This window comes from Zingiber officinale, chromosome 2A (genome assembly GCF_018446385.1).
Source record: "Zingiber officinale cultivar Zhangliang chromosome 2A, Zo_v1.1, whole genome shotgun sequence".
NCBI lineage: Eukaryota > Viridiplantae > Streptophyta > Magnoliopsida > Zingiberales > Zingiberaceae > Zingiber > Zingiber officinale.
The window spans coordinates 115047318-115073689 of NC_055988.1; the positions used below are offsets into that span (position 1 = coordinate 115047318).

General features: G+C 36.5%; 2 protein-coding genes and 1 pseudogene across 4 annotated transcripts; 1 reads left to right on the forward strand and 2 right to left on the reverse strand.

The window, feature by feature from the left end:
* On the reverse strand, positions 1-25968 carry LOC122041980. Of its 3 annotated transcripts, XM_042601883.1 has the most exons (8): positions 24173-25968; positions 23888-23943; positions 23134-23409; positions 22798-23034; positions 10221-10340; positions 9986-10114; positions 3284-3490; positions 1-1032 (listed from the first exon to the last, which is right to left on the reverse strand). In XM_042601883.1, the coding sequence occupies exons 1-7, from the start codon at positions 25866-25868 to the stop codon at positions 3449-3451; spliced, it is 2556 nt and encodes an 851-aa protein (XP_042457817.1). In that variant the 5' UTR covers positions 25869-25968; the 3' UTR covers positions 1-1032; positions 3284-3448. The 3 variants fall into 3 exon arrangements, with proteins under 3 accessions (XP_042457817.1, XP_042457818.1, XP_042457819.1); XM_042601884.1 differs by lacking the exon at positions 3284-3490; XM_042601885.1 differs by lacking the exons at positions 1-1032; positions 3284-3490 and adding an exon at positions 7105-7602.
* LOC122040340 lies at positions 5115-7108 on the reverse strand (annotated as a pseudogene).
* On the forward strand, positions 11602-14211 carry LOC122041981. Its single transcript, XM_042601886.1, has 3 exons — positions 11602-12997; positions 13084-13480; positions 13564-14211. Exons 1-3 carry the CDS (start codon positions 11883-11885, stop codon positions 13915-13917), a joined length of 1866 nt encoding a protein of 621 aa, XP_042457820.1. The 5' UTR covers positions 11602-11882; the 3' UTR covers positions 13918-14211.
* Positions 25969-26372: the final 404 nt, after the last annotated feature.

Below are 26372 nucleotides of genomic sequence, written 5' to 3' on the forward strand. Positions count from 1 at the left end.
TAATTATAACCATGGTCCATTAATAGTCGATTATTTCTGTTTGGCAGGTTACATATTCACCATTAACATCCAACCATTTCAAATCTACTATATTACTTGGAAGAAAAATTTTACACCGATTGGTCCGACATTAAACACACGTAAATCATGCTCACACCTCAGTCATTTTGCATTCAAAAGCTCTAAATTTGCATCCTTCATACCCACACATTAGAGAGAGTCACCCCATACATATTCACAACCTTCATTGATGGTAATTCAATATAAATCAACCACAATACCTTAAAACTTTCAATGTGAACTAAAGACTTCCATTCATAATAAAGGCCTTTTTTTCATCCGCATCTTTTTCCATTCAGATTTACAACCGCCAGCACTCCCACTGAATTGACCTTCCGTTAACAAATATTGTTTGGCTTGGATGTAAACTATCTCCCGCAATGTCTGCAATTCTACTTGTCAATATTTCAAAGATCACTTTGTAAACGTCATTACAATAGGATATTGCCCTACAGTCACTTGGTTGCATGGCCTGGAGTCACCAACTTTGTAGAATAAGAATCAGCAGTATTTGTTGATTCTTGCTGCTTGCGGTGAATTTCCTGTTCACTTACTCGGACTCACTAGGTATCTTCTTTTTGTCAAAGAATTGACCAGACTATACTCAGATGCTATCTATGTACTTTTATGATCCAATCGTATCATTTCACAATGATCATAGTTGTCTTCCACAATCATTTCAAATACTAGTTATGGACAGCCAGCCCGGTTATACTTGGAGTTTTGCTTCAAGCGTAGGCGCATCTTACAAACTTTCGTATTCACACAATTATATTTACATGGGAAACTATATACATAAAGGAGGGGGAAAAAAACATGACACTTGAGTTACACACTTTCTAGAATGTACAAAAGTGCATATTGTATGCAATAGTACCTTTCTGGCACGTTCTTGAATCCAGAATCACGTCAGTCAGATGTTAAAAAGGAAGGCGGATCAGATCAAGTAAATCAAGAATCGAAGTAATAAATCTGGAGAGAAAAAAATGAACCGTTATGATCATATACATTAGGAACTAAGAACACCTATCTATATATTATATACATAAACTCAAAGATCAGTAGAATGCAAAGAAGCATTGACAAACACGCTTCCATAATTTAGAAGAAACTATACGGTTAAGCATCTCTATGCCTTGTTGGATCATGTAGTATAAACCTTCGGTAATCAGTACGTCTCAAATAACCAAGAAAAATTATTAGATCTATCCCGAATAAGTTAATAAATTATCGTGAGCTTTCATTTTAAACAAAGACATCACACATTTTAATTTTGCAATCCATCTACCAGAAAAAATTTATGAACAAATTTTTAAATCATTACTCATTGTTCCTTAACATAAGTCATTTCGAGACCTTATTCAAATCTAACTATAACCAGGTTTTACTCATTTTTCTTAAATGAATATATGATAAGATATACTACTCAGTTATTCATCAGAAAGACTGAGTGCCGATTGTATAGTTAGAAGAGTTTCTGATAGATTTATTAAAATCTCAAAAGTTCAGGTAATTTTTTCCCAAAAAAAACAAGAGGGAAGAATGAACACATTATAAATTCCGTAATTAAAGGCCTAAACAATAGTTGATTCCTTGAACGATAAACATTTATAAAGTATAAGGCTGAACCTGAAACTGACTAAAAATATCATATGATATCAGAATTATACACACCCAAATCCTTTTACAGCACCAAAATACAGATAAAAGTAATATCTAGAGTAGGTATGAATTTCAGTAGGATTTTTTGTTTTGTTTGTTTACCGGAGAACATGATATTCCAAATGATAATAGACAGTTAGAAATTAAAATATTGTATTGGTGATGTATAGAGTCATAATTTGTATTTATAGTCCTTATACATAATTAATTCCATCTAAACCTCAAGCATAACACTAGGTATACCAGATTAGTTGCATTTATTTATGTTCTGCTCTTTATATAGATTATAAAGGGTTCATAAAAATGAAAAGCCAAAATGACTAAGACGCTTAAAAATGACCCATAAAAAAAGCATGACACTGATACAACATGTAGATGCGAAACTCTGGATTGATTTTCTAGAGATGGCAGCAAGATTGTGATTGTTATGAGAAGTTAATTAAAATCTTTGAAGTTACTATCCGTGTTCCATTTTGTATTTAGTTGGCGTTTCTATTTAGTCATTTATGATGTTTGCAAATGGACAGATAGTGCAGACTATACAAATGAAATGTCTTACAACAAGTGACACCCTTCTCATCCATGTAAAGTGAGCCATTCTATTTGTGACACTCCTTCAAGTCGATCCTCAATAACCTCTCTACAAAGCATTACCACCTGCTTGGAGGCTGGTTTTGGAGGTGACCTGAGAAGATCATGTCTTGAAATCTAATTGCAAGTTGGGGTTTCAATCCCCAATCTGAGTAACACTGTTATGTGTCATTTCAATCTATGCCAACAAGTACTGTTGATCACTCTGAGGCAGAGGAGGGGAACAAAGACATGGTGATCTATGCACTTTGGAGGAGCGTAGACGTGGCAGACCTGATGGTGAGTGGAGCAGATATCACATGGCATCATTTACAGTAGGACGAATACAGAGATGACTGCACCCTCTTGGCCCGACCAGCCTAGAAATCGGATGTGCTTTATGCATGACACAGGAGGCGACTACATAGAGGGAGCAGGGGAGTTCAGTGGAGATGGTCATATGGGGGTGACTACATGTAGGAGAAAGCGATGACATGCACCAGTGGAAGACAGACGAATGAGATACTATACTACTGGACAACTCTGTCACTGATGAGTGCAGTGATGACAGCACCCTGGAGGATTAGTTCCGATTGCACGGACATACCAGGGCGTCACTTGACTTGGCTAGCTCACTAGTGGAGGATCGGCAGAGTATGATTGATTGAATAGCGACATGGCATCAGTGGCATCAATTCGTTGTTTGTTGGTTTGATAGTTGGGTTCATTGTTTCATAGTGATCCATTAGCTATAAGAATGGTACGCATGAGGATATGTGGTATTCATGAGGGTACGCACACATGTATCATTCCCCTTACATATCTACTCAGATCCAGATAGTTCATCAGAAATGAGCAATTATCTTCGAGCACATGTATAATTCGTACATTTTGATGACATATATTTACCTTAATAAAAATAAAATAAAAAATAAAAAATAAAAAAAATATAAAAGGGGAGCAAAGAAAAGTAGAAGATGAGGAAGCCTACTTGGAGGGAAGTGGAATCGGAGCTGGAGAAATGTGAGTCACAATACATGATCATACATTAGTGCAACTTGAGTATGGTATGTGAGCCAACACTAGAGAAAGCTAGGGTAACAACGTGGATGGTTTAGCAGAGGATTAGCCAATGGAGATTTTTGTGATGTGACTTCTAGCATGGAAGGTTTGACATGGAAGAGCCAATTGAGACTTCCTGCAACATGACAAAAGGACAATTCAAAGCTTATCAGATGAGCTTTGGATTAGGATCTCGACACAAGGAACTATTCAGCAAAGTCAAAGCTTTTCATGGAAGACATAGATGAACGAAGCATCTAGCAATTAAGCCGCAAAAGCAGAAATTAGGTTTTATAAATGCACCAGGGATTTTGTGGCTTCTCGCATGTTAATTGGTAGGTGGAATCAAAAATTTCACCCATGTCGACCAGCTTGATCCAAAAATTTTCTTTTTTTGTTCCGTAAATGTAAATTTCATTCCTCAAGGAAATATGTATATCAAAACTTGTCACATATTAACACTATTAACACATGTAAGCTATGTGTCTCTCTAAACCCAAAACTTCCTCATCCTCCTTCCTCTCCTACTACCCATTGTACATATACCTATAGTTTAAAATCTCGAGCCATTTTGCCTCACCTCCAGTGCCGCTGTGGCCCAAGCTCCCCAGAAGCATTGCAATGGCCCTGCGACATGTCCAAACGAATCATGATGGCCCGAAGGCTGTCGGCGATACGTTCGGACGCATCGCATTGGCATCGTGTTGACCTGGAGGTCATCGACGACGCAACCGGACGCGTCATGCTGGACCTGAGTCATGCGCTGGCTTATATATTTTTTTTAAATAGTTTTTATTTTTTATTTTAAAATATTTAGATTAATTTTTTTTAGTTAATATATTTTATATTAAAAAAATATAGAAATTATATATTATACGACACTGAAACTGTATCATTCCGATCCGAAACTATCACCTCGGCACGATTTGAGATTTTAAACTATGCATATAACTCCTGGACCTTAGGATATAGGCCAAACAAAATCTTGTACATTTGTACCTTAATTTTGTGAATGATTCACTCTTTGGATCACAACAATCCCTCAAATACCCATTTATTCCAATATATCCATATCTGGTACACCATGGAGGCAAAAGCAATCTTCTTGGCCCAGTTCCGCTAGCCAACTCCTTGTGCTTCTTGAATTAACCATTTCATGACACTTTGTAGCGTGGTCATTTGTCCCATATGGACATGTTGAACTCGCAGTTGAAGAATAGGTGTTCCTTAGTTTTCAACTTGATATTGTAGAATTCGCATGACTCTGTGTGCTGCTAGAATGTAATACGATCCTTGGTTATCAAGTGATACAGGGGATAACTATCGAATCCATTGATTTGCACACAAATATGGGAAGCGACTTTCGAATCCGTTGATTCGCGCACGAATACCGGAAGCGATCTTATTAAACCTGTTGATTCGCACACGAATAGCAAGAAATAGGCATCCAAAAACTACTTGAAACTTTGGGAAAAGAACAATGTTGCCGAATTAGTATTGATCAAAAACTCCCTTTTACAACTAAACAAAACGTTTATATAAACTACAACCTTAAATATGCAAAGAAAAGAAATACTGCAGAAAAGAAAATTCTAAACATACTAAAATACAAAATATCATAAACAGACTCAAAAATCCAAAATATAAAAGACTGAAATTAACAAAGATATCCTAAATACCAAAGTCGATAAAAATAATAAAAAAAATAAAAAATATTAAAATATTAAAATTATTTTTCAATTCCACATCATTCTCCCCAAGATGGAGAAAATTCGTCCTTGAATTTAGAATAGTATTAAATGTGGCATCAACTCAGTAAAATCTAATGAGATCTACTGGACTTTCACCTAAGTGTTAGATAGCAAAGACTCTTCACCTCACGAAGATACGCCTAGTGTTGCAGATCAGATAACCGCTAGGTCTTTTGAGTAGGAAAAGCCCATAAAAGCATGTAGCAATTCCGCAAGATATGGCCGGATGTGTTGCAGCCTCAGTGATACTCTCTTTAATCTTCGCCATTGTCGTTTCTTCTCTTAGCTTATTGTACAGTTCTTCAACAACATCAAGGTGAACAGAGCTGTCAACTGTCTGTGTGTCAGATAAGGCAGTTAATGGAGGCATAACATTCCCATCATCATCAAATTTAACTCTGGTTCCGAAGGCTGATGCAAATTAATCTTCAACTTCTTTTTATTCAACACCCTTGTTCCTAATTCTGTTTTCCAGCTTCCCAAATCAAAAGAGGATGATTCATTGGGTATGAGTACTTTGTCCTCTACATCATCTGACCGAACATTTAGTTGTAACTTTCTGTTGTCAACTATAGCGTTAACATCATGGGGACCCTTTTCACCATGATTAGCTTCAGTAGGTGCCAAATTTACACCCAATTTGCATTTCAAGAATCTCAACTTAGGGGTTACTGATAGACCAAGGGATGCTGCAAAATCTTTTATGAGAAGTTTGGTTGCATCAAAATACCTCTTTATCTTTCTTAAGATATATGGACTTTAAATATGTGAAAAATGCTCTCTGTGATAACTGCTGCATAGAAGGATATTTAACCTGTAGAGATGCCAATAATGCAGAAATGGATACTGGTTCTTTTGCCTTCCTTAACTCAATTGGAATTTTAGGTTCAACTGTGCGTACTCTTGCAAGCATCTCCATCTCAGATAGCATTAGAAACGACGTATTTTGAAGCGAGCAGTGCAGCCAACTTTATGAATGTAAGTTGCAATATCTTCTGGACAATTAGCCTGGATCACCCAGTCCACAGCAGAATAATTGAGTCCATGAGAGGCCACATCAGTTGAAAAGAGAACAGATGTTTCCTCACAAAATTGTAAATATGTAAGCATCCTTGCATTTTGCTTCATCCAACCATGCAAACATTTCAAAGGAATTCCTGGTCTAAGTTTCCTGAATGCCTCAAAAACAAACTTAACCGGCTTGCAACTCGTAAGAAAAACAAGAATCTTCAACTTAAGATTTGCTTTGATGAAGCTCCATAACATACTCAATTTCTGGCCAAGTGGAACAATAAAGGTGAATTGAGTTAGTTGCTCAGGGGTGGCTGTTACGGATTTATCATGCACACTAATGTACTCAGGGTTTTTCAAGCTTAGCCTAGCCAGGTCCTTAACTTTGTTTGTGTTGCAGAGAATAGCAGGGTTTGCCTTTGCCTCGGAAGATGAGAGATGATGGCATCCAGCTCTTTCCTAAAACCAACATCGAGAATCCAATCAGCCTTGTCAAGAACTAAGACTTGAAGCTGTTAACAATCAAAGTTTGGATTCTCGTCCATGTGTTGGAGGAGTCGACCTGGCATACATATCAAAATATTGAGACTATTGACCCATTCCTTCTGTGCATCAACATCTTTACTTCCACCCATCAGAAGGTCGCCACTCAGACTATGGTGTTTACCTACTATTTTCAACTCATCAAATAATTGTCCAGCTAATTCCTTCGTAGGGGAGATTATAATGCCGCCAACATCATCTTCTAAAACCCATCTTGCTCTATACAATTTCTCTATGACGGGAATAATGAAAGCAAGGGTTTTTTTTTAGTCAATCTTGGCAGCGCCAAGGATGTCACGAACGCAGAGGGAGTGGGGCAGTGTAGCTTGCTGAATCTCGCTCAACTCCATGTATTTGGGCGCAAGGCCGTCCTTGGTTCGACCAGCAGGGGTGTCGAGCGAAGGGGTTGCCGTGAGGCAGTGTAGCTCGCTGACATGCCTCAACCCACGAGTCAAGAAGTTTGATTACCTGCTCCTCCAAGAACCGCTGCATGGCTCTTAGTCTTGGGGCGGTACATGTGTTTCAATTCACGTCTTTCTTATAAATAAAAATTCTTTCCTCTTCATCAAAAACATTCTCCTGCTCTCCATCACCCGTTTCGACATCCAAGTTTGTCCAGTGATGTCGTTGGACCAGATATCTTCTATTTCAGTTTTCAAAACTCGCTATCATCCTTTCCACAGTCAATTCCATCCGTTCACCAAAAGCTTCCATCCGTTTGCCAATAGCGTGAACCTGTTGCTCCATATCGCGTTCATACACGTTATTGATGTCGTCAACGCGTTGTTGTCTTCTTGGTGGCATGACTCCACAAGAACGACTTAGCTTTGATACCAAACTATGCAGCGAATAACTATCGAATCCGTTGATTCGTACACAAATACCAAAAAGAACTATCGAATCTATTGATTCACGCACGAATATCGGAAGCGATCTTCTAAATCTGTTGATTCACGCACAAATACCAACATCCAAAAACTACTCAGCATTATGGAAAAGAACGGCGTGGCCGAATTAGTATTGATCAAAAACTCCCTTTTACAAATAAACAGAACGTTTATATAAACTCTAACCCTAAATATGCAGGAAAGAAATACTGACATAAATGAAAAATTTTAAACATACTAAAAGTACAAAATATTCTAAACGGACTCAAAAATCCAAAAATATAAAAGATTGAAATTAACAAAGATACCTTAAATACCAAACTCGATAAAAATAATAAAAACTACTAAAATTATTTTCAGTTCCTACATCATCAAGCGACCTTTTGCTCCCAACCACAATATGGAGGCTTATTTTGGCAGTATACAGCATGGCCAGCTACACCCTTTGTTGGTCTGGTAAACTAATAGGCTTGAGCAGTGCATATCCGGGTCTCCTTACTCTAGCTTGTGATGAGGTTGATGGTTGAATCTACCAAACCCGTACTTTGTAAAATCCTTCCTAACCTCGTCGGTTGCTTAAAAAATGGTGAATCCCCTTTCTTTGTTTGTCAGTAGCACAATGATTTGAACAGAGGTATACTGGATTGTGAACAGAGGCATACTTTATTGATCCACTTGACCCATTGTGTGTCGGCCTTTGCATGGATGTCCCAAAGCACCTTGGAGAGTAGGAGCCTGATACCAACTCCTAGTAACCCTAAAGCACAGTCCTCCTGATTTGGGATAGTATATATCCCTCCACACCACCAGAGACCTCTTGGACCCCCACAAGAAACAATCTGCGAAGTATGGTAATCCGAGTAACTACTGCTAGCATCGAGAAAACTGATAACTCCACTCCTTGCAACACTGATCGAATCAGCTCAGCTCTAACAGCATAAGACAAGGATTTGCTGTCCAACTATTGATTAGAGAAGGTGCATAGTGCATAATCTTGAGTTTGACGGCTACAATCTATAAAGATTTGTTTTTTTAATTATCTAATATCATTCATCTTGTATATGTACACACACAAGATGGTTATAGGGAGACAACCAGGAAAAACCTCCACTATATTGTGGTTTAAATCACGCTGATTCGGCTTAAGAAACTCCTTTCACCGGTGGATCAAACATGCGCTGAAATCTTCTGCCTTATGACTGTGAAAGCTAACTCAAGATTTAGGGCTACTGCTTTGGAAGTAAAGAGAAACTTCACTTTTGTGGTGGAATAAGTAAAAGGGGAAGGAGGTCTTCTCTATTACCTTGTTGCTGGAGGTAGTTGTGAAAGGCCGCAACCAACAATGGTTGGTGGCAAACGAGAACAGCTTGTTGTTATGATGGGCATCAATGACAACGATGACAACATCACCGACAGTAGTGCGTTGGTGGGTGATGGCGTATGGCAATGTGCAATGTGCTGTCAATGACAACGACGACAACATCACCGACACTAGTGCGTTGGTGGGTGACGACGTATGGCAATGTGCTGTGTCAATGACAACGACGACAACGTCACCGACAGTAGTGCGTTGGTGGGTGACAGTGTACGGCAATGTGCAATGTGCAATGTGCCACACAGCGTGAGGGAAGTTAGGATTTCACGAAAGATCAAGAGGCGACAGAGAAGGGTTTGTGGGTAGGAGAAGGTGGGTCGGAGAAGATTAGGATTAGGGAAGCCTACAAGGCGCAGGGCTAATAAGGAAGAATCAAAGTTTTGGAATTTACACCTAAGCCCTTAAAAATTTAAACAATATAACATTAAATAGGATAACTATCCTATTACATCATATAGTTATTATATCATGCTAGTAGTTATATGTTTAATTGTTCATATTCAAAAATGTAAGTTATATTATGTATGTTATTGTATATGAAGATTCTGGTGTCATGCATGTGTATCATTATAATACGTTATTCGTTTCATACATTAATTGCTATTTATGTTGATGAATATAAGTTGTTGTCGAAGATAATCAATAAATTATATAAGTTTAATTAATTATATAAAAATATAAGGAATAGATTTAGTCTGAAAACAACTATAGTTAGCATAATAAAAAAATGGTTTGCTCGTTTGAATATTATTAGTGAAGTGGTCTTGCCCAAAAGCATAACACTCAATGAGCATATAGCATTCATATAGTCAATCCCAAATAATTGAGAGTTTTGGGATAAAAAATGCTGATAGTGATGGTGTGTGGTGACTACGGACAAACATTGTTTGCAGCATACCACTAAAATCTACTAATGACAATGAACATAGTTAACCTACAAAAATCAGAACATATGAAACTAAGTTTGTTATGAACTGAAAATGTATGTCAATCAACAAAAAAATGTCTTCTGCCAATTTGCATTCGTGTTAAAATTTTAAATGAAGTGTAACAAAGAAGAATACCTTGATATCTTTATTGGAAAGTCCTGCAAAAAGTCTCCCATGCCAGTACAATAAACAAGTTACCACTGAGTCACAGTTAATAGAACCAATAGTACTAACTTCTGCTTCTAGTTCATTTTCTGACAACACCTGTAGATATCCACACAATAGAAATTGAATTAACAGGTTTAGGTGATGCATAGTGTGATACAAGATTAAAAGGATTATTTATTTAAATCTCTGTCGAAACACAGACCTGTAAATGAATGATTCTATCCCACCCACCAGTAAAAATTGACCCTTTATCTAAGTTAAGTGCAAAAATAGCACCATTATGAATTTGTTGTGATTTAAAAAGCTCATCATTTCTCCACACCTGATAACAATAATTATAGAAAAATAATAAACACGTGTATATATTCACAAGCCACAAGTATAATCTTATCAGATAAAATGTCAATACAACACAGCTGCAGGTAGATAATTTTTTGAACGCACTTAGAAATGACTAATTTCTTTAAATAAGTGTTCAATAGTAGCTTTGCACAAACACTGCACATGGAGTATTATCAAGCTCCATACACTAAAAAATTAATATTCAACAATTTATCAATGGGTGGATCCAATTTTAATGAATATCCAAAGGGTACACCAATGTTGTCAAAATCGCGAGTCGGAACGTAGAATCGCACGATTCTACGCATTTTTGGTGGCCTTCCGCGTTGCGTGCCCAGGCGGAAGCGGAATCGGGTGGAATCGTGCAGAATCGCGTGGAAGCGTAGCGGAAATCGTAGACTCGTAAGAGTCCAGCGATTCTACGCGAAATGTCCGCTGGTTTTCCAAGACCAGAAGGTCGATCGCAGCGATCGATCAAACACGGGTCCAAGAAACTTTTCTCCTTCAGAAAAATAGGGAGATCGGTCTGTGGACCGATCCACCTATGGCCTGATCGGTCCACAGACCGATCTGCAAGGGCCGATCGGCCTAGGGGCTGATCGGTCTGGGGACCGATCAGCCCCTAGGCCGATCGGCCCTTGCAGAGCCCTGATTTCCGCCTTCGTCACGTGTTTCTCACGAGTCGGTTGTCGTTTTCTGCGTGGGACAGAAGGACAGGGAGAGTTTCGGGACAGAAGATTTGATCTCAAGAAACCCTAACTTTCCTAAGTCGCGTCGCGAGCCATTGTCGCCGCAACTGCTGTGCTTCGTTCTTCTTCAGCAACCATCGTCTCCTTCACGTACGCGTTTGTCTCCTCCTCCCTGTGCGTCCGGTGTGCGTCGACCGGCACTGTGACTGACTTCGATTAAAGGTACGCCACCATCCGCCTCTGTCCCTTCTCCATCTATCTCATCTGTGGGTCTCTGTTCTTTACTTCTTTGGCCATCTCTGTCCCGTCTGCATCTCTGAAGGCTGTTGGCCACGTCTGTGGTTCGCGAGCTGCTGTTGCAGAGTTGCAATGTCGTTGGTGAAGCTGAAGCTGCGTGGTGGTGTTCTTGTTCTTCTTTAATTTCACGAAAATGAGTAGAGAAGCTAGTGTTGGTGGGTCTGGTGAAGCAAGCTCCAATAGTGGTGCAGCCACTCCAAGCGTAGCTTCCACAACTAGTGGAACTTCAGATTCCAAAAGATTGGCATTGAATGCTCCTGGAAATAGATCTGATCCAGGTTGGAAACATGGAATTGCAGTTGATGAAAATCCAAAGAAAGTGCAATGCAAATACTGTCAAAAGGTGATAAATGGAGGGATTTATAGACTCAAGCATCATTTGGCAGGAACACAAAAGGATGTTGGAGCATGCAAGGCTGTTAGTGATGATGTAAGGAAGGAAATGTGGAAAATTGTATCCTCATTGCAAGAAAATTTAATAAAGAGGGCAAAGGAGATTGAAGGAAGATCAAGTGATTCAAGTCCTCTTGGCCAATATGAAGATGAGGAGGTGGAGGGTGCAAAAAAGACAAAGGCGAGAAATTGCAAAGAATCCTGCTGATCTATTCAAGAAAAGGGGTGTGAGTAGTCAAACTACCATCAATGGCATTTTCAAGAAGAATTTGAGGGAGCAAGCTTGCCAAGGGATTGCCTCTTTTTTCTACAATAATGCTATACCTTTTCATGTGGCAAAAAGTGATGAATTCAAGAAGATGCTAGACTTGGTTGCAAGACATGGTATTGGCTTTAAGCCTCCATCCTACCATGAGATTAGAGTCAAGTATTTGAAACAACAAGTTGATTGCACCAAAGAAGTTATAGAGCAGCACAAAGCATTTTGGAAGAAAATGGGATGCACAATTATGACTGATGGGTGGACAGATAAGAGGAGGAGGACTATATTAAACTTCTTGGTTAATAGTCCTATGGGAATCATTTTTTTGAAGTCAATTGATGCATCTGATATATCTAAAACACCTGACAAGATTTTCAAGTTGATGGATGAAATTGTTGAAGAAGTTGGTGAAGAGAATGTAGTGCAAATTGTCACAGACAATGCAGCAAACTACAAAGCAGCCGGGGAGATGTTGATGGGGAAGAGAAAGAGGCTATATTGGACGCCTTGTGCAGCTCATTGCATCGATTTAATGTTGGAGGATTTTGAAAAAAAGATACCAATACATAAAGAGACAATTGCACGAGGTAAAAAGATCACAACTTACATCTATTCAAGGACTGCGCTTATTTCTCTATTGCATCATTTTACCAAAGAAAAGGATTTGATTAGACCAGCCACTACCCGTTTTGCCACATCTTACTTGACTTTGGGTTGCTTGAATGACAATAAGGGAGCATTGATTAGAATGTTTACATCCAAAGAATGGAAATCTAGTCAATTTGCAAAGACTAAAGATGGAAAGGTTATTGAAAATGTGGTAATGGATAAGGACTTCTGGAAAAGCATTATTACATGCTTGAGGAGTGCTTATCCTTTGATCAAAGTCCTTCGTTTGGTAGACTCAGATGAGAAGCCTGCCATGGGGTTCATTTATGAGGAAATGGACAGGGCCAAAGAAAAGATACAAGCTGCCTTTAATGGTATTAAGAAAAGGTAACTTAATTTATTACTAATTATTAAATACTCGTATAAATTTATAATTTCTTGGAAACTAATTCAAAATTTTTCTCACTCTTTAGTTACTTGCCTCTATGGGAAATTATAGATGCAAGATGGGATAATCAACTACATCGGCCTTTGCATGCTGCGGGCTATTACCTTAACCCTCAATTTCATTACAGTCCTAATTTTAAAGCTGACTTTGAAGTGAAAAGAGGAATATATGATTGTCTACAAAGGATGGTTGAAAGTATGGAAGAAGTAAAGAAGATTGATGCTCAACTGGAAGACTTCAAATATCGAAAGAAATTCTTTGGTAGTGCAGTAGCCACTTGTGGAATTGAAACCAAAACTCCAGCACAATGGTGGGAATCATATGGTTATGAACATCCTGAGTTGCAAAAGTTTGCTATTCGTGTTTTGAGCTTGACATGCAGCTCATCTAGCTGTGAGAGGAATTGGAGTGCATTTGAGATGGTATTGCATTTCATTCTTGAATGAAATTACCTAGTTGTATGTGATTATATGAGTATGTGTTAATTGATTTTGTTATTATTTAGGTCCATACTAAGAGAAGAAATCGTTTGAAGGCAAAAACGATGAATGATGTAGTCTTTGTGATGGCTAATTCAAAATTAGCCAAGAAGAAGGAATTGAGGAAAGTCAATGACTATAGCATTGATGACCTAGCTTCTGATGATGATTGGATTGTGGATGATAGTGAAAATTTAGATTTGGATGCTTCAAATGAAGATTTGGTTCCAGTTGAAGAAGGACCTAGTAGTGGAGCACCTCATGATGATTTGGAGCTGCCTAGTTATGATGATGATGAAGTTGAAGAAGGTGGAGATGCCATGGAGGATGCTGGAGATGAAGAACACATGGAGGATGATTATGAATTCACGAATTTATGAAGTTTAGAACTTGACTATTATTTTTCATGTTGTAGACTTATATGTTATCTAAAATTTGTGACTTATGACTTATTTTATGTGTGGATTGTAGAAGACCTTATAAATGTTTAGTTTAATCAAATGTTTAATGTGTTTTTGAGGTTATTAATCTTATCTATGTTATTTTCTATGAGTATATATATGTTTATATATAATTTTACATTTTGGTAGAAACTTACGATTCGTGTTACGATACTACGAGTTTACGATTCTACAACTCCCTTCCGTTTCAACGTAGAATCTCGATTTTGACAACCTTGGGGTACACCATAGTTTGGAATTTATCGAAGGACGTATTCGTTTACAAAATATCCTTTTGGCAACCTGCTTTGTCAGATCCATTACTGCCCAAACCAACAATCAATAAACCAAACATCTAGATATAATGCAGTGGATTGGCAAGTCAATTTTGATCAACTGGTCATCGCCAAGTACTTTTGGCTAAAAGTGTTTAGTGACTATATGGTGAAACTATACATGGAAAACTCAGGAGTGCAACTATGCCTTTAAGTGCGAATCTCAAGCTTCTAAGGTCATCAAATATTTTTCTTTTAGCCAAAAGTGCTTGACAATGCTCTTAGAATTTTCCTAAGTCTTTCTATGTTATTTTTCCCAAGGGCAAACAAGTACTTTTGGTCAAAAGTATTTTACAGCGACCAATCAACTAGTGTAGCATCCAATTGATTAGAATCACAGCCAGTCAATTAGCTGATCAACTAGTCATTGTCAAGTATTGTTGCATTCTATTGTTGAACCCTAGGAGTGGAACAATGCTCATTTGACACAAATTCAAGATCTCTACAATCGTTAAATACTTTTAACCAAAAAAATTTAACAGAGCCCTATAAGGCTCAAAATTTAAAAAAAAAATTTAAAAAAAAATATGAACATGAAAAAACTTAAAGGAATGTCAAGAGTGCAATAGTGTTCATTTGATATGAATCTATAGCCTCTACAGCCATCATGCATCATCTTAACCTAATTGCAACTACTCTCTTCTAAAATTACTTTTATTTTTGTTTAGTTAGTAATTGCTTGTAAGACAGCCATGGTCCCAAGCCTGGATGAGAAATGTGTGAGGGTTACATTAGGGTGCCAGCCAGCGTTGAATTCAAATAAATGTTCAATGAATGGGTCTATCAAACTATCGTGATAATGTTAAATTGTTCCATAGAAGAAACGCATTGTAAGATCCAACGGTAACATCATAACAAGGACCGCAAAGTCTCAACAAGATTGTCAGCCGCTAGATTTGGTGTCAAGTTGTGTTGGTGCTCGTTGGGTGGAACGAAATGTTTCGCCCGTTTCGACTGACTCGGCACGATGTTTTAATCCATGATCTAAGATTTAGAATATGGAACATAGGAACGTTCTCTGATAAAGAATAGATACAATGATTACAACAACAACCAACTCTTATCCCACTAGGTGGGGTTGGCGACAATGATTAAGAGAATTAGTATTTTGTGTGTACAAGAGATGAACGGAATAGAAGAGAAGGCAAAGATATTAGAGAACTTGGATTTTAAGTTATGGTATAAGAAATGGAATAGGAATTGTTGTAGATAGAGCGTTTAAGGATGAAGTTATAAGAGTAATTAGAAAGAGGAATAGGATTATAGCTCTCAAAATAATAGTGGCAAAAGAAATTATTAACATAATTAGCATATATGCACTGCAATACAAGCAGGATGGTTGAAATAGAGGAGAGCGTCAGATATTTTATGTGACCGTAAAGTACCTCTAAACCTTAAAGGAAAGTTCTACAAAATCACAGTTAGACTTGCTATGTTATATAAAACTAAATGTTGGGCTATGACTCGAGCACATGAGCAAAAGATAAGAGTTGCAGAGATAAGGATATTAAGATGGATGTGTGAGCATACAAGGATTGACAGAATAAGAAATGAGAACATTAGAGAGAAAGTTAGAGTTACATCTATTGAGGGAAAACTCTGAGATACACGTTTAAGATGGTACGAGAATGTACTTAAACGACCAATAAATGCTCCAGTTAGGCAATGTGAAACTATGACAAACACACATATCAAACGAAGAAGAGGAAGACCAAAAAAACTTGGTTAGTAAAAATTTATTTAAGTATAAATGATGATATAGTAAGAGATAGAGTTCAATGGCGTAAAATGATCCATATAGCCGATGTCACCTAGTGGGATAAGGTTTGGTTATTATTGTTAACACCAACCAAGCTAGCAAACATATATGCACTTTAAATAGGATTAGATAAAGATATCAAACCTAAGTTTTCGAACGACTTATATGAGATTTTACAAAACATTCAGCGAAACGAAATGGTTTTAATAGGAAGAGACCTAAATGGACATGACGGAGTGAAAAATAAGAAATATGATAGGGGTTATGAATTTGGATCAAGAAATAAATAAAAAAACTATATTGGATTTTGCATAACATATGACCTTATAATAATTAATACGTTTTTTAAGAAAAAGGATTACATAGTCACGTTCAAAAATAAGAATAATAAATCACAAATTAATTTCTTTATGATTAGGAATATTGATAGAAAGATTTATAAAGATTGCAATGTCATCCTGGTAGAAAACTTAACTACCCAACATAGGTAAATAGTATTGAATATACGCCTAAATCATAGTGTCAATAAAAGGAAAATATGCACGACTCCTATATTCAAGTAGTAGAAGTTAAAGGATGGGATGCAAAATATATTTAAGAAGAGGATAGAAGTACGAGTATTGGGAGAAATATATGATAATTCGAATACGATATGAGATAAGATGATATCAAAGTTGAAAATAATAGCCAAGAGTATACTCGATGAGTCAAAGGGATGTGCACCACTAAATAAAGAATTTTAATGGTAGAATGAGAAAGTACGAAAGTGAAAAAAAAATTGAACAACCTCTAAAACATCATATACTTGTAAGAATGAGAACAACTTTAAAAAATATATACAATAGTTAAGAAAGACGCTAAAAAAAATAGTGAATAAAGTAAAAAAATAAAATTTTGAATGCTTTTATCGAAAATTATATCCAAAAGAAGGGAAATACAGATTTTCATAATACTTAAAGCGAGAGAGAGAAAAATAAGAGATTTTATCCAAATAAGATGTATTAAAATATTTTCATCACTTTTTAATGAAGATTTAGATAATCAACTTAACTTGAGTAATTTAAATAGATCAAATGATTATAGAAATTTAAATTTTTATAATATAATTCAAACTTCAGAAATAAAACAAATTTTAAATGGAATGCAAAATGGAAATATAGTTGGACTAGATGATATTCCAATATTAGTATGAAAGCGCCGAGGGAAACAAGATGTTAAATGGCTTACAAAGTTATTTAACTTAATATTGAAAATGAAAAAGGAGACCACGGTAATCGAAAATCAATTTGGATTCATGCTTAGAATGTTGACAATAGAAACTATACATCTTCGTAACTAATTGAAAAGTATTGGGAATAAAATCAAGATCTACATATGGTATTCATTGACTTAGAAAATGTTTATAATAAAGTCCTGAGAAATTATTTGGAGAATTCTAAAAAAGAAAGGTGTTAGCATGGTATATATTGAACTAATTAAGAATATGTAGAAGGATGTAACGACACAATTGAAGACTTCAGAAGGATTAACCGAATCGTTTTCTAAAAAGATAAGGTTACATCAAGGATCATCTTTAAGTCTCTATCAAATACTAATCATGGACGAACTCCCTGAACACATCCAAGATATAGTACCATAGTGCATATTGTTTGCATATAATATTATTTTGGTATCTAAGACACATAAAAGAGTAATGCTAAACTCGAATATAGGTGGGAAACGATAGAGGTGAAAGGTTTTAGACTTTATAGAGTAAAAATAAAATATATGAAATTTAAGTTTAGTAATATTGGACATTATTAAAGATAGGAGATAATGAATTGTCTGTAACTAGAACTTTAAGTATTTAGAATTATTTTTATAAAAAAATGGAAGGATTAGGAAAGATATCTTAGATAGTGTTAGGGTTGCATGGTTTCAAACAAAGTCCCACATTAAAAACATAAGGGAAAAATCATAGGCTTATAAGGGAAAGATATTCCCATTGGTATGAGGCCTTTACGTAGAGCCCAAAAACAAAACCATGAGAGCTTAGACCCAAAGTGGACAATATCATACCATTATAGAGATATCTAAATTATTTTGGTCCTAATAGATAGAATAGATAATTGAAATAAAGGAGAGTATTGGGTGTTCAATGTGTTCATAAAGTACCTATAAACTTAAAAGGAAGTTGTACAAAAAAACAATTAGACCTGTTATGTTATATGAAGTTGAATGTTGGACTACGACTGGAGCACATGAGCAAAAGATAAAAGTTGCAGAGATGGAGATATTAAAGTGGATGTGTGGACATATGAGAATTGACAGAATAAGAAATGAAAATATTAGAGAGAAAGTTGGGGTTTTATCTATTGAAGGAAAACTCCGATAGACGTTTAAGATGTACGTGCATATATTTAGATAATCAATAAATACTTTAGTTAGGCGATGTAAAACTATGACAAATATGCACATCGAACGTGGATGAGGAATACCAAAAAAAAAAATTTGGTTAGCAACAATAAAATAAAATTTATTTAAATATAGATGATGATATAATAGGAGATAGAACCACATAAAAAGATCCATATAGCTGTGTTTAATTAGCTTTTCCCAACACATGTAGATTCTCAAAAATGTATAAAATTATAATTTAATTGATCAAGTTTAGGTCAAATGAAAATAAAATCATAATTATAACTTGTAAGTATCTTCTTAAATATCGAGGCCTCTCTCCCATGTTAGGACTCTCGCCCCCCTATGCATTTAGGCAACAAGGGTTTTGTTGGTTTTGATGAGATTGACAAAGGGTTTAAGTGATCTTTATGTTTATCTCACTTATGTGCTAAGTTGTGCAGAGTTTGCCAAATATACATGTTGTGATGGTTCAATGGCTTAAGGTATATAAGATTGAAGAAGGATAATGCATTTCAAGGGTCGCAAGACAAGGAGCATCGAAGCATACTAAACTGAGGTGAATTATGTAAAGGATGGCATGGGAAGGAGCTGAGGGCTCGTTGCATCCTAGGGATGTGAGAAGACCTCAAAGTTTAGATAAACTCCACCTGAAATGTGAGTCGAGTAAACTGAATATGGGAGGAAGGGTAGACAAGAGACTTAGGCAAACTCGACTTTAGAATTGATTGAAGTTAGGGCATCAATCAATTGATAATATCTAGTTAACTTGTGATCCAAATATCCATATATACTCTAAGCTAGGTCTTTTTAGGGTATTATGGTTGGATCAGTCGACTGTTGGTATCAAACCTTGACGAATGAACAGAATGTTGTAGAGTCTGGCTGAGTTGACTCATATTAAAACAAAATATTTGTTAGTCAACTAAACTTGATTGGAAGTGAACAAGATGTCCAAAAATCAATTGGAGCAACAATCAATTCAAACAAAGTAGAAGATGAAAGTTCCAATGACATTTGAATAAGATCCCAAGATCAATAGACTAATGTGTGACATTCAATCAATTGATGGTCGTCAAATCAGAAAATAGCAATATTCGATATGAAGGCTATAAAAAGGGCTAAAAGGGCTACAAGAAGGGCAATCCAACAAGTACAAACAGATCTATTATATTGTCTCGTCAAAATTCATTATTCTACATCATTTCTATATTATTGCTTGTATTGTTGATTATTGTAAGAGGTTTCTCCACCTCTAGTGCTTAACTAAAGAGGAGAAAAATAGTGGACTCCATGTGAATAGGTCGTGGACATAGCAACCTGAGGGTTGTGAACCATCAACCATGTAAATTAAAAGCATCATTCTGGTTTGATTTTCTAGTTATGTTCTTTATTTTTATTGTGCATAATGTTTTGTACAACATTAACATTGCAGGCGAGTTTTGGTATTCACCCCTTCACCACCATCCTGGTCTAATAAATGATATCAAAGTGGGTTCACTTTTAAAGGACTAACAGCTGACGAAGCACATGGTCGGAGATGAATTCAAGATTCAGAAGATTGAGGAAAAGTTCACATCATGAAAGCGGAAGATAGCATTGTACTTCAAACTAATATAGACACGACAATCACAAATGAAGAAGGGTACGATTGATGAAAATAATAATTTGATTTCTCTTTCCAAGTTGACAAAGAAGCTAAAGGTGGAGGTGGTAGCCAATACTAAAGCCAAGCTGGCATTCAAATACACTACCAAATTTGGTGATGAGTATAATTGGAAAATATTTAACAACAAAAGAATTATGAGAAAGGATCATCAAGATGCTTGAAGGATCAATGAAGGAAATACTTGCACTGAGAGATTTGCTGCGATGAAAGCACAACACATTCACAATAATGAAGGGGGGAGCAAATCGAAGAATTACACTCAAGGTATAAACAACTTATTTTTGAACTAACAAGTGTTGGTGACAATATATCAAACAGGGATCTCATCAGAATGACATCGGCCCTAGCAAGAACCCAATATTGGAGTTCCATCGTCAATAGTTATTTGATTATCCAAGACCTAAATGTAAATAGTCTAAATTCACTATTTTCAGAATTAAAATTACATACTTCCAAGGATCCTGACAACAAAAAGGAACAAGCTTTTGAACATAGAAGTATAGCCCTAACTGGAAAAGGAAAAGACCAAAGAGGATGATCCTCATGTTCAGATTCCAATGAGCAAAGAATAGACTATCTCAGCTACTTTATTTTTTTTTCTCTGTTTGTAATTCTACTCTTGTGCCTAAAATTCTCATCTAAGGAGTTTTGTTAGAGATTTCTCCACCTCCGAAAGTTATTCAAGAAGTCACGGAATATGGAGTAGGAGTTTGGGTTTTTGAAACATGTAAAAATCTATCTTATTAGGATTACTTATTTTATTGTTCTTAAATTTTGTATTTGTTGCCTTTTCGTTATTGTGTGCTAATCAATTATAAAGATCACACTATCAGTTATTTACCCCTCTCTAACCTTATATATCAATCCATCATATCCCTTCTTTGCTTCTTGCAACTTTATCCATCTCTGTGAGAAATATAATCCAGATGTGTTAGGTCCCTCTCTAACAAAATTTAATCCAATGATTGTTAGATCCCAGCTCATTAGCACTTATATCTATTTGTAAACTCTAGAATGCATTTTGAGTGCAAGGATCACTACTCCAAAATAATGATGTCATAGATCTCTAATTCTTCTTGTGCTCCTTTATATGCATCTTCTCACAACCAATCTAATTGATATACTATATCTAAAATCAGATATTGATTCATCCTACCCTTACACATAAAACAAAAATATATACTTTTATAAAGTCTAAATCATGAACATCTATCTGATGGTTCTTTCTCACTAAGTGGTCCCTAGGGTAGTTGATTGGATATTTGCTTGTGAATGTAACAAATATCTTTAGAAAAGTCACTATATTTTCATTCATCATTATCATTTAGCCATCGTTTCAAATGAACAGCAAAAACATAATAAAATGCTTTCTCAGGAACGTAGATCCATCAAGCACTAGGGCATCATAAATTAGTGTTTTAGTCCCCTCGGGGCGGGGCGGGGCGGTGGTTGAGGCATGGGGTGATGCCACATCATAAATTAGTGTTTTAAATTATTTAGAGTGTGTATAATATGTGCATTGGGTGTTAATTTATTTTTTCTCTTAGAAATTCATCACAAGGGTAAAGAGGAGCCTTAGTGTAATGGTAAATTTGTTGTATGACCTTGTCTTCATGAGTTCGAGTCGTGAAAATAGTCTTTTGCAATGCATGATAAGGTTGCATATAATAGACCCAAATGTGGTCCGACCTTAGAACCCTGCATTAACAGGAGTTTTGTGCATCGGACTGTCCGTTTTAGAAATTCTCACAAGATGAAGCCTTGAAATTTGAACAATAGGCATTCAATAAAAATGTAAGTCTATGAGTTCAAGATGTTATATGCAGGAGTTGGATGCCCTAATTGAAATTTTCTAGCCGCTTGGATGGATATCACACCATATACAAGTGCCTAAAGGACTCCTAGAATTTTTGACATGGGAGTGAGAACATACCTAGTGCGCTCCAACCTAACACAAGCTTTTCCATATTAGGAAAGAGTTCTTCCTGTCACGCCTAACAAGAACCTACACAAACCACTTTTGTGGTCTTACAAATGGCATAATGTACTAAGAAAATCCAATTTATGGCTCATCACTAAAAGTTTGTGTTGTATTGATACAACTTGGAGTACAGAACAATTTCAAAAGGCACCATATGTGCCTTTGCATACATCAAAGGATTGTCTTGCATATTAGCCTATACAAGTTCCTATACAAAGTTGGCTTTAATAGGAGAGGCAGTGATCTATGTAGTCATATATGTGGCCTATTTGACTCGCACATGTAGATACTAAAAAAAAAAGTTAATTATAGAGTCAAATTAAAATAAATCTACAACTATAACTTGCCCAAGACTCTTAAATATTCCACCCTCCCCCACCAAATAATTTTTTATGCTTGTTATGAAATAAAAAAAAAAAGAATAAATAGAGAAGACAGGTAGCGAGTGTGTGTTGGTGAGAGTCAAAGGAAAAGTATTATAATTCCTAAATTGTAATCTAAAAATGTCAAGTATACATAGACATATGCTATACTCCAAAAGCAATGGGGATAAAATAAAAGAAAAAATAAAGTTTAGATTTTGGTAAAGTTTATATCTAGAAAGTGTTTTTGCATTTATAAGAACACCATAAATTTCTACAAGAATGGATAAGAAATATAATGCCTTAACACCACTAACCTTAAGAATGCCATTTTCATGGGCTGAGAGAAGGAAATTGTTTTCAATTGAAATGGATAAAATTGGAGCTGAAATTCCTGGTTCCTCATGTCCTAAAATTGCCAATGAACTGTGGTCATGGAGCCACCATGATCTGATGGTTCCATCCCAACTTCCACTATAAAGGACCCCATTAGCAACCGCCAAAGAAGATACAATGGATTTATGACCAGTCATGGTGCATGAAAGGGTGTAATCCTGGAAACACAACAAGAAGAGAAGGGACACTAGTCAAAAGAAATTAATCCAAAATGATGGAGAACATTTTTATTACTAGAGCAGAAAAAGGCATAACACCTGCAAGGACCAGGCTTTAATGGATTTGTCTCCTCCACCAGTATAGAGATATCCTGTTGAGGAAAGGGCTAAACAGTGAATTCCGCTATAACGCCAATCGTTATGTTCATACCATTTCTTGCATGGCTCTTGATCAAGAGATGCACCAATGTTCCAAACAAAAATGCCACTTCCACTGTCACCACTTATGCAAATTGGCATGTTCGTGTCATCTAAAACAAGGATAGCCATGACTCTGTGCTCATGGCCCTTCAAAGATTGAATATAAGAAAAATCCTAAGCAACACGGACAAGACAAAAAGATAAGATCATTAAAGATGTTCCTCAGGAAGAATTTGAAATGAAATGTGAAAATCAAAATTCTAGAGGAGTTAGAACAGTAGCCTTTTCGCTTATAGTCAAGCATTAACATTTGTATTATCAGGGCAATTTTTGGGAGGTGTATGTATTACAATGTAGATCATCACTAAAAAAAAATACTTATGTTGAATAATCAGATACAATGTTAAAACATGGCTTTATTTCCCACAAGTGTGCACCACCTGGAATAACATTCCTAGTCTCTTACTTCGGTCAAGAAAAATCATATAGTTTATTTTTGTTTTCAGCTACCTCTCATCGTGCAAGTCTAGATACTTTTATTAGATATTAGATATTAGACATTTGACAATGACTCCCAGTCAATCCCTTTGACTCAACAATAAAATATGATGGTTTATCATCCAATAAAAAGTGCAGCATGCAAAGAGCGTACCTGCAAGGACCATACACGGATTGTCTTGTCAAATGAAGAGCTAAACAGAAAATCCCCTTCAAAGAAGATGCATTGGCCATCAGTTTCTAACTTTCAACTTCTTATAGGATTTGAAAAACAGGATTAGAAAGTGACTTGTAAATCTCATACATAAAACTATTATCAAAGCAAGAAGAATGAATATGTTTATGTTGTAGTTGTCACACAACAAACATACAAAAGAAAAAACAAATGTAGAAAACGTAAGCCAACAACATATGGAAATTTAGTGGAATGATTGTTTACCATGTATAGCCAGTCCAGTTACACAATCACTGTGGCCCTCAAGAGTCAGGCTTTTTGGGCAGTGTCCATGAATCCTTTTAACAAGGTCCTCATCAATTTTCTCCTGTTGTGGATTTTGGTTATTGGACACATTGCTGCCTATAATGTTGATATCTGAGGTACTACAAGCACTTGAGTTGCCAGCATGTGATGATTTCTTAACCGAGCAAAGTGAATTCCCGAGAACAAGGCAGCACAGTAATGTATCTTTTGCTGCAAATCCATCTAGAGGAGGAACATAATGAAGAAAAGTTTTTGATGAAGTAAGGACAATGCAATGCCAAATATCAGAGACTCTAAGCCTATTATGCAAGCCATAACTCAAGCCCAATGTAAGAAGATGAAGAATTTGTTCGAATTGGGTTCCTAGTAACAAATGTTTCAATTTAGATACGACTTTTTCCTTCCAAGCATCATACAGTTCAACAAAATTCTCACATCTCCCTTTTTCAAGCATTGAAAACCAACTATCAAATAACCCAGGAGAAATAAATTCATCCCCAGTAATAAGCATGGCCAAGATGCAGGCCAATGACCAAACATCTGAAGCATATTGAATTGGACCATCAGATCCACAATCCTTGCCAGAATCCTCATCATACACAAGCAGCGTCTCAGGACTTACAAATAATTGGTACTTGTCCTTGGCACAATGCTCTCCTCCTTTTCTGGATACAAAAGACCTGATATCTTCCTGAGTTCTCCAACTTGTTAGCAAGACTTTGTTAAAATCAATATGGCAATACCCAAACTCATCCAAAGAGACGCAGGAAATAGTTAAGCAACCACAGACAATGCCCTGAAAATGTAAACCCATCACTGCTTCAGATAGGTCCAAACCTATATTAACGAATGCAAGAAACTTGTCAGATATATCTCCAGAAATATTAAGCTTACTCTCACCCTTCAATACATCAGAAAGGCTTCGATCAAAGGTTTCAGAAATCAAGTAAAGATCTGAACTTTCTTCCTCCGGCTTCATCCACAACCCATAAACCTTACAAACCCCGCGTCTTTCTTTCCAGGACGCGTCTATTAGAAAACGCAGTGAAGCTCTAGTCCCGTCATCCAATTCGCTCAGGGCCTCCAACACGCGCGCGGTATAGCTGAGACGAAACCACTCAGATTCAGATTCTTTAGACAAAGACGAGACAGAAGCGACCGGAAGAAGAGTTACGAGCTGGTTGGCGCGAGAAAACCATGGGCGACCGAGAGGAGAGGGCATAATAGCCACCAAAACCTCGTCAGTTCTGATCCCAGAGGGGACAGGGTATATTGCTTCCTGAGGCAAGATGGAGTCTTTCCAGATGGCGTAGAGGCTACGATAGATTTCAGAGACAGGAAAGTACTCCAGAGTGCCAGATGGCTTCGATTTAGCACCGGAATCGGGGGGAGGGGATAAAGAGGAGGACGAGGAGACAGGAAGGACGCGGAGGAGATCGATGTTCTTAGGTAGGGCGGCGGGGCCGAGGGATCGGGAAAAGGGGACGATCTGGGTGCAAGCAGGGCATCGGAGGGCGTCAGGGAGGGCGTGGCTCGGAGGGGGAAGGACGACGAGACACTGCTCGCAGATGGAGTGGCCGCAAGCGAGGACTCGCGGCACGGCCTGTTGCTCGTCGTACGGCTGCAGACAAACAGGGCACTCCGGCGACTCCATACCACGCAATCGACGATCAAGACTTTGGTAGTAGAAATACAATTTTTTAGGGAATTTTTCGAAGAGTGTCTCTACAAAAAATGCATTTGTATGAAAAATTATTTCAAGAATAATGACACCTTTCTAAAAAAAAAAGTGAACGTCATTTTCTATTAATATTTTCAACAAATAAAATTTTATTTTTATTTTCCCTCTTTTCAATATTGTATAATTATTTTCCTATAAATTTTGTTCCTTATTATTTGTTTAGTTGTCTTTATTTTTATTATATTTTTCATTTTAAAAATATTCTTATTCTAACAGTTTTGTCCAAACTGATGCAACGTATAATAGTTTTGTCGAAATTATTATAATGTATAGTATATTTATTCAAAACTAGGAGTAATAATTTGATTAAAATTGTGTTCAACTTTGAACAAAATTAATACGTGGAGCAATTTTAATCAATTTGAAAAAAAGAATATTTTAAAATAGCAATGTCTCTTGTGTAATAATTTGGTTTAA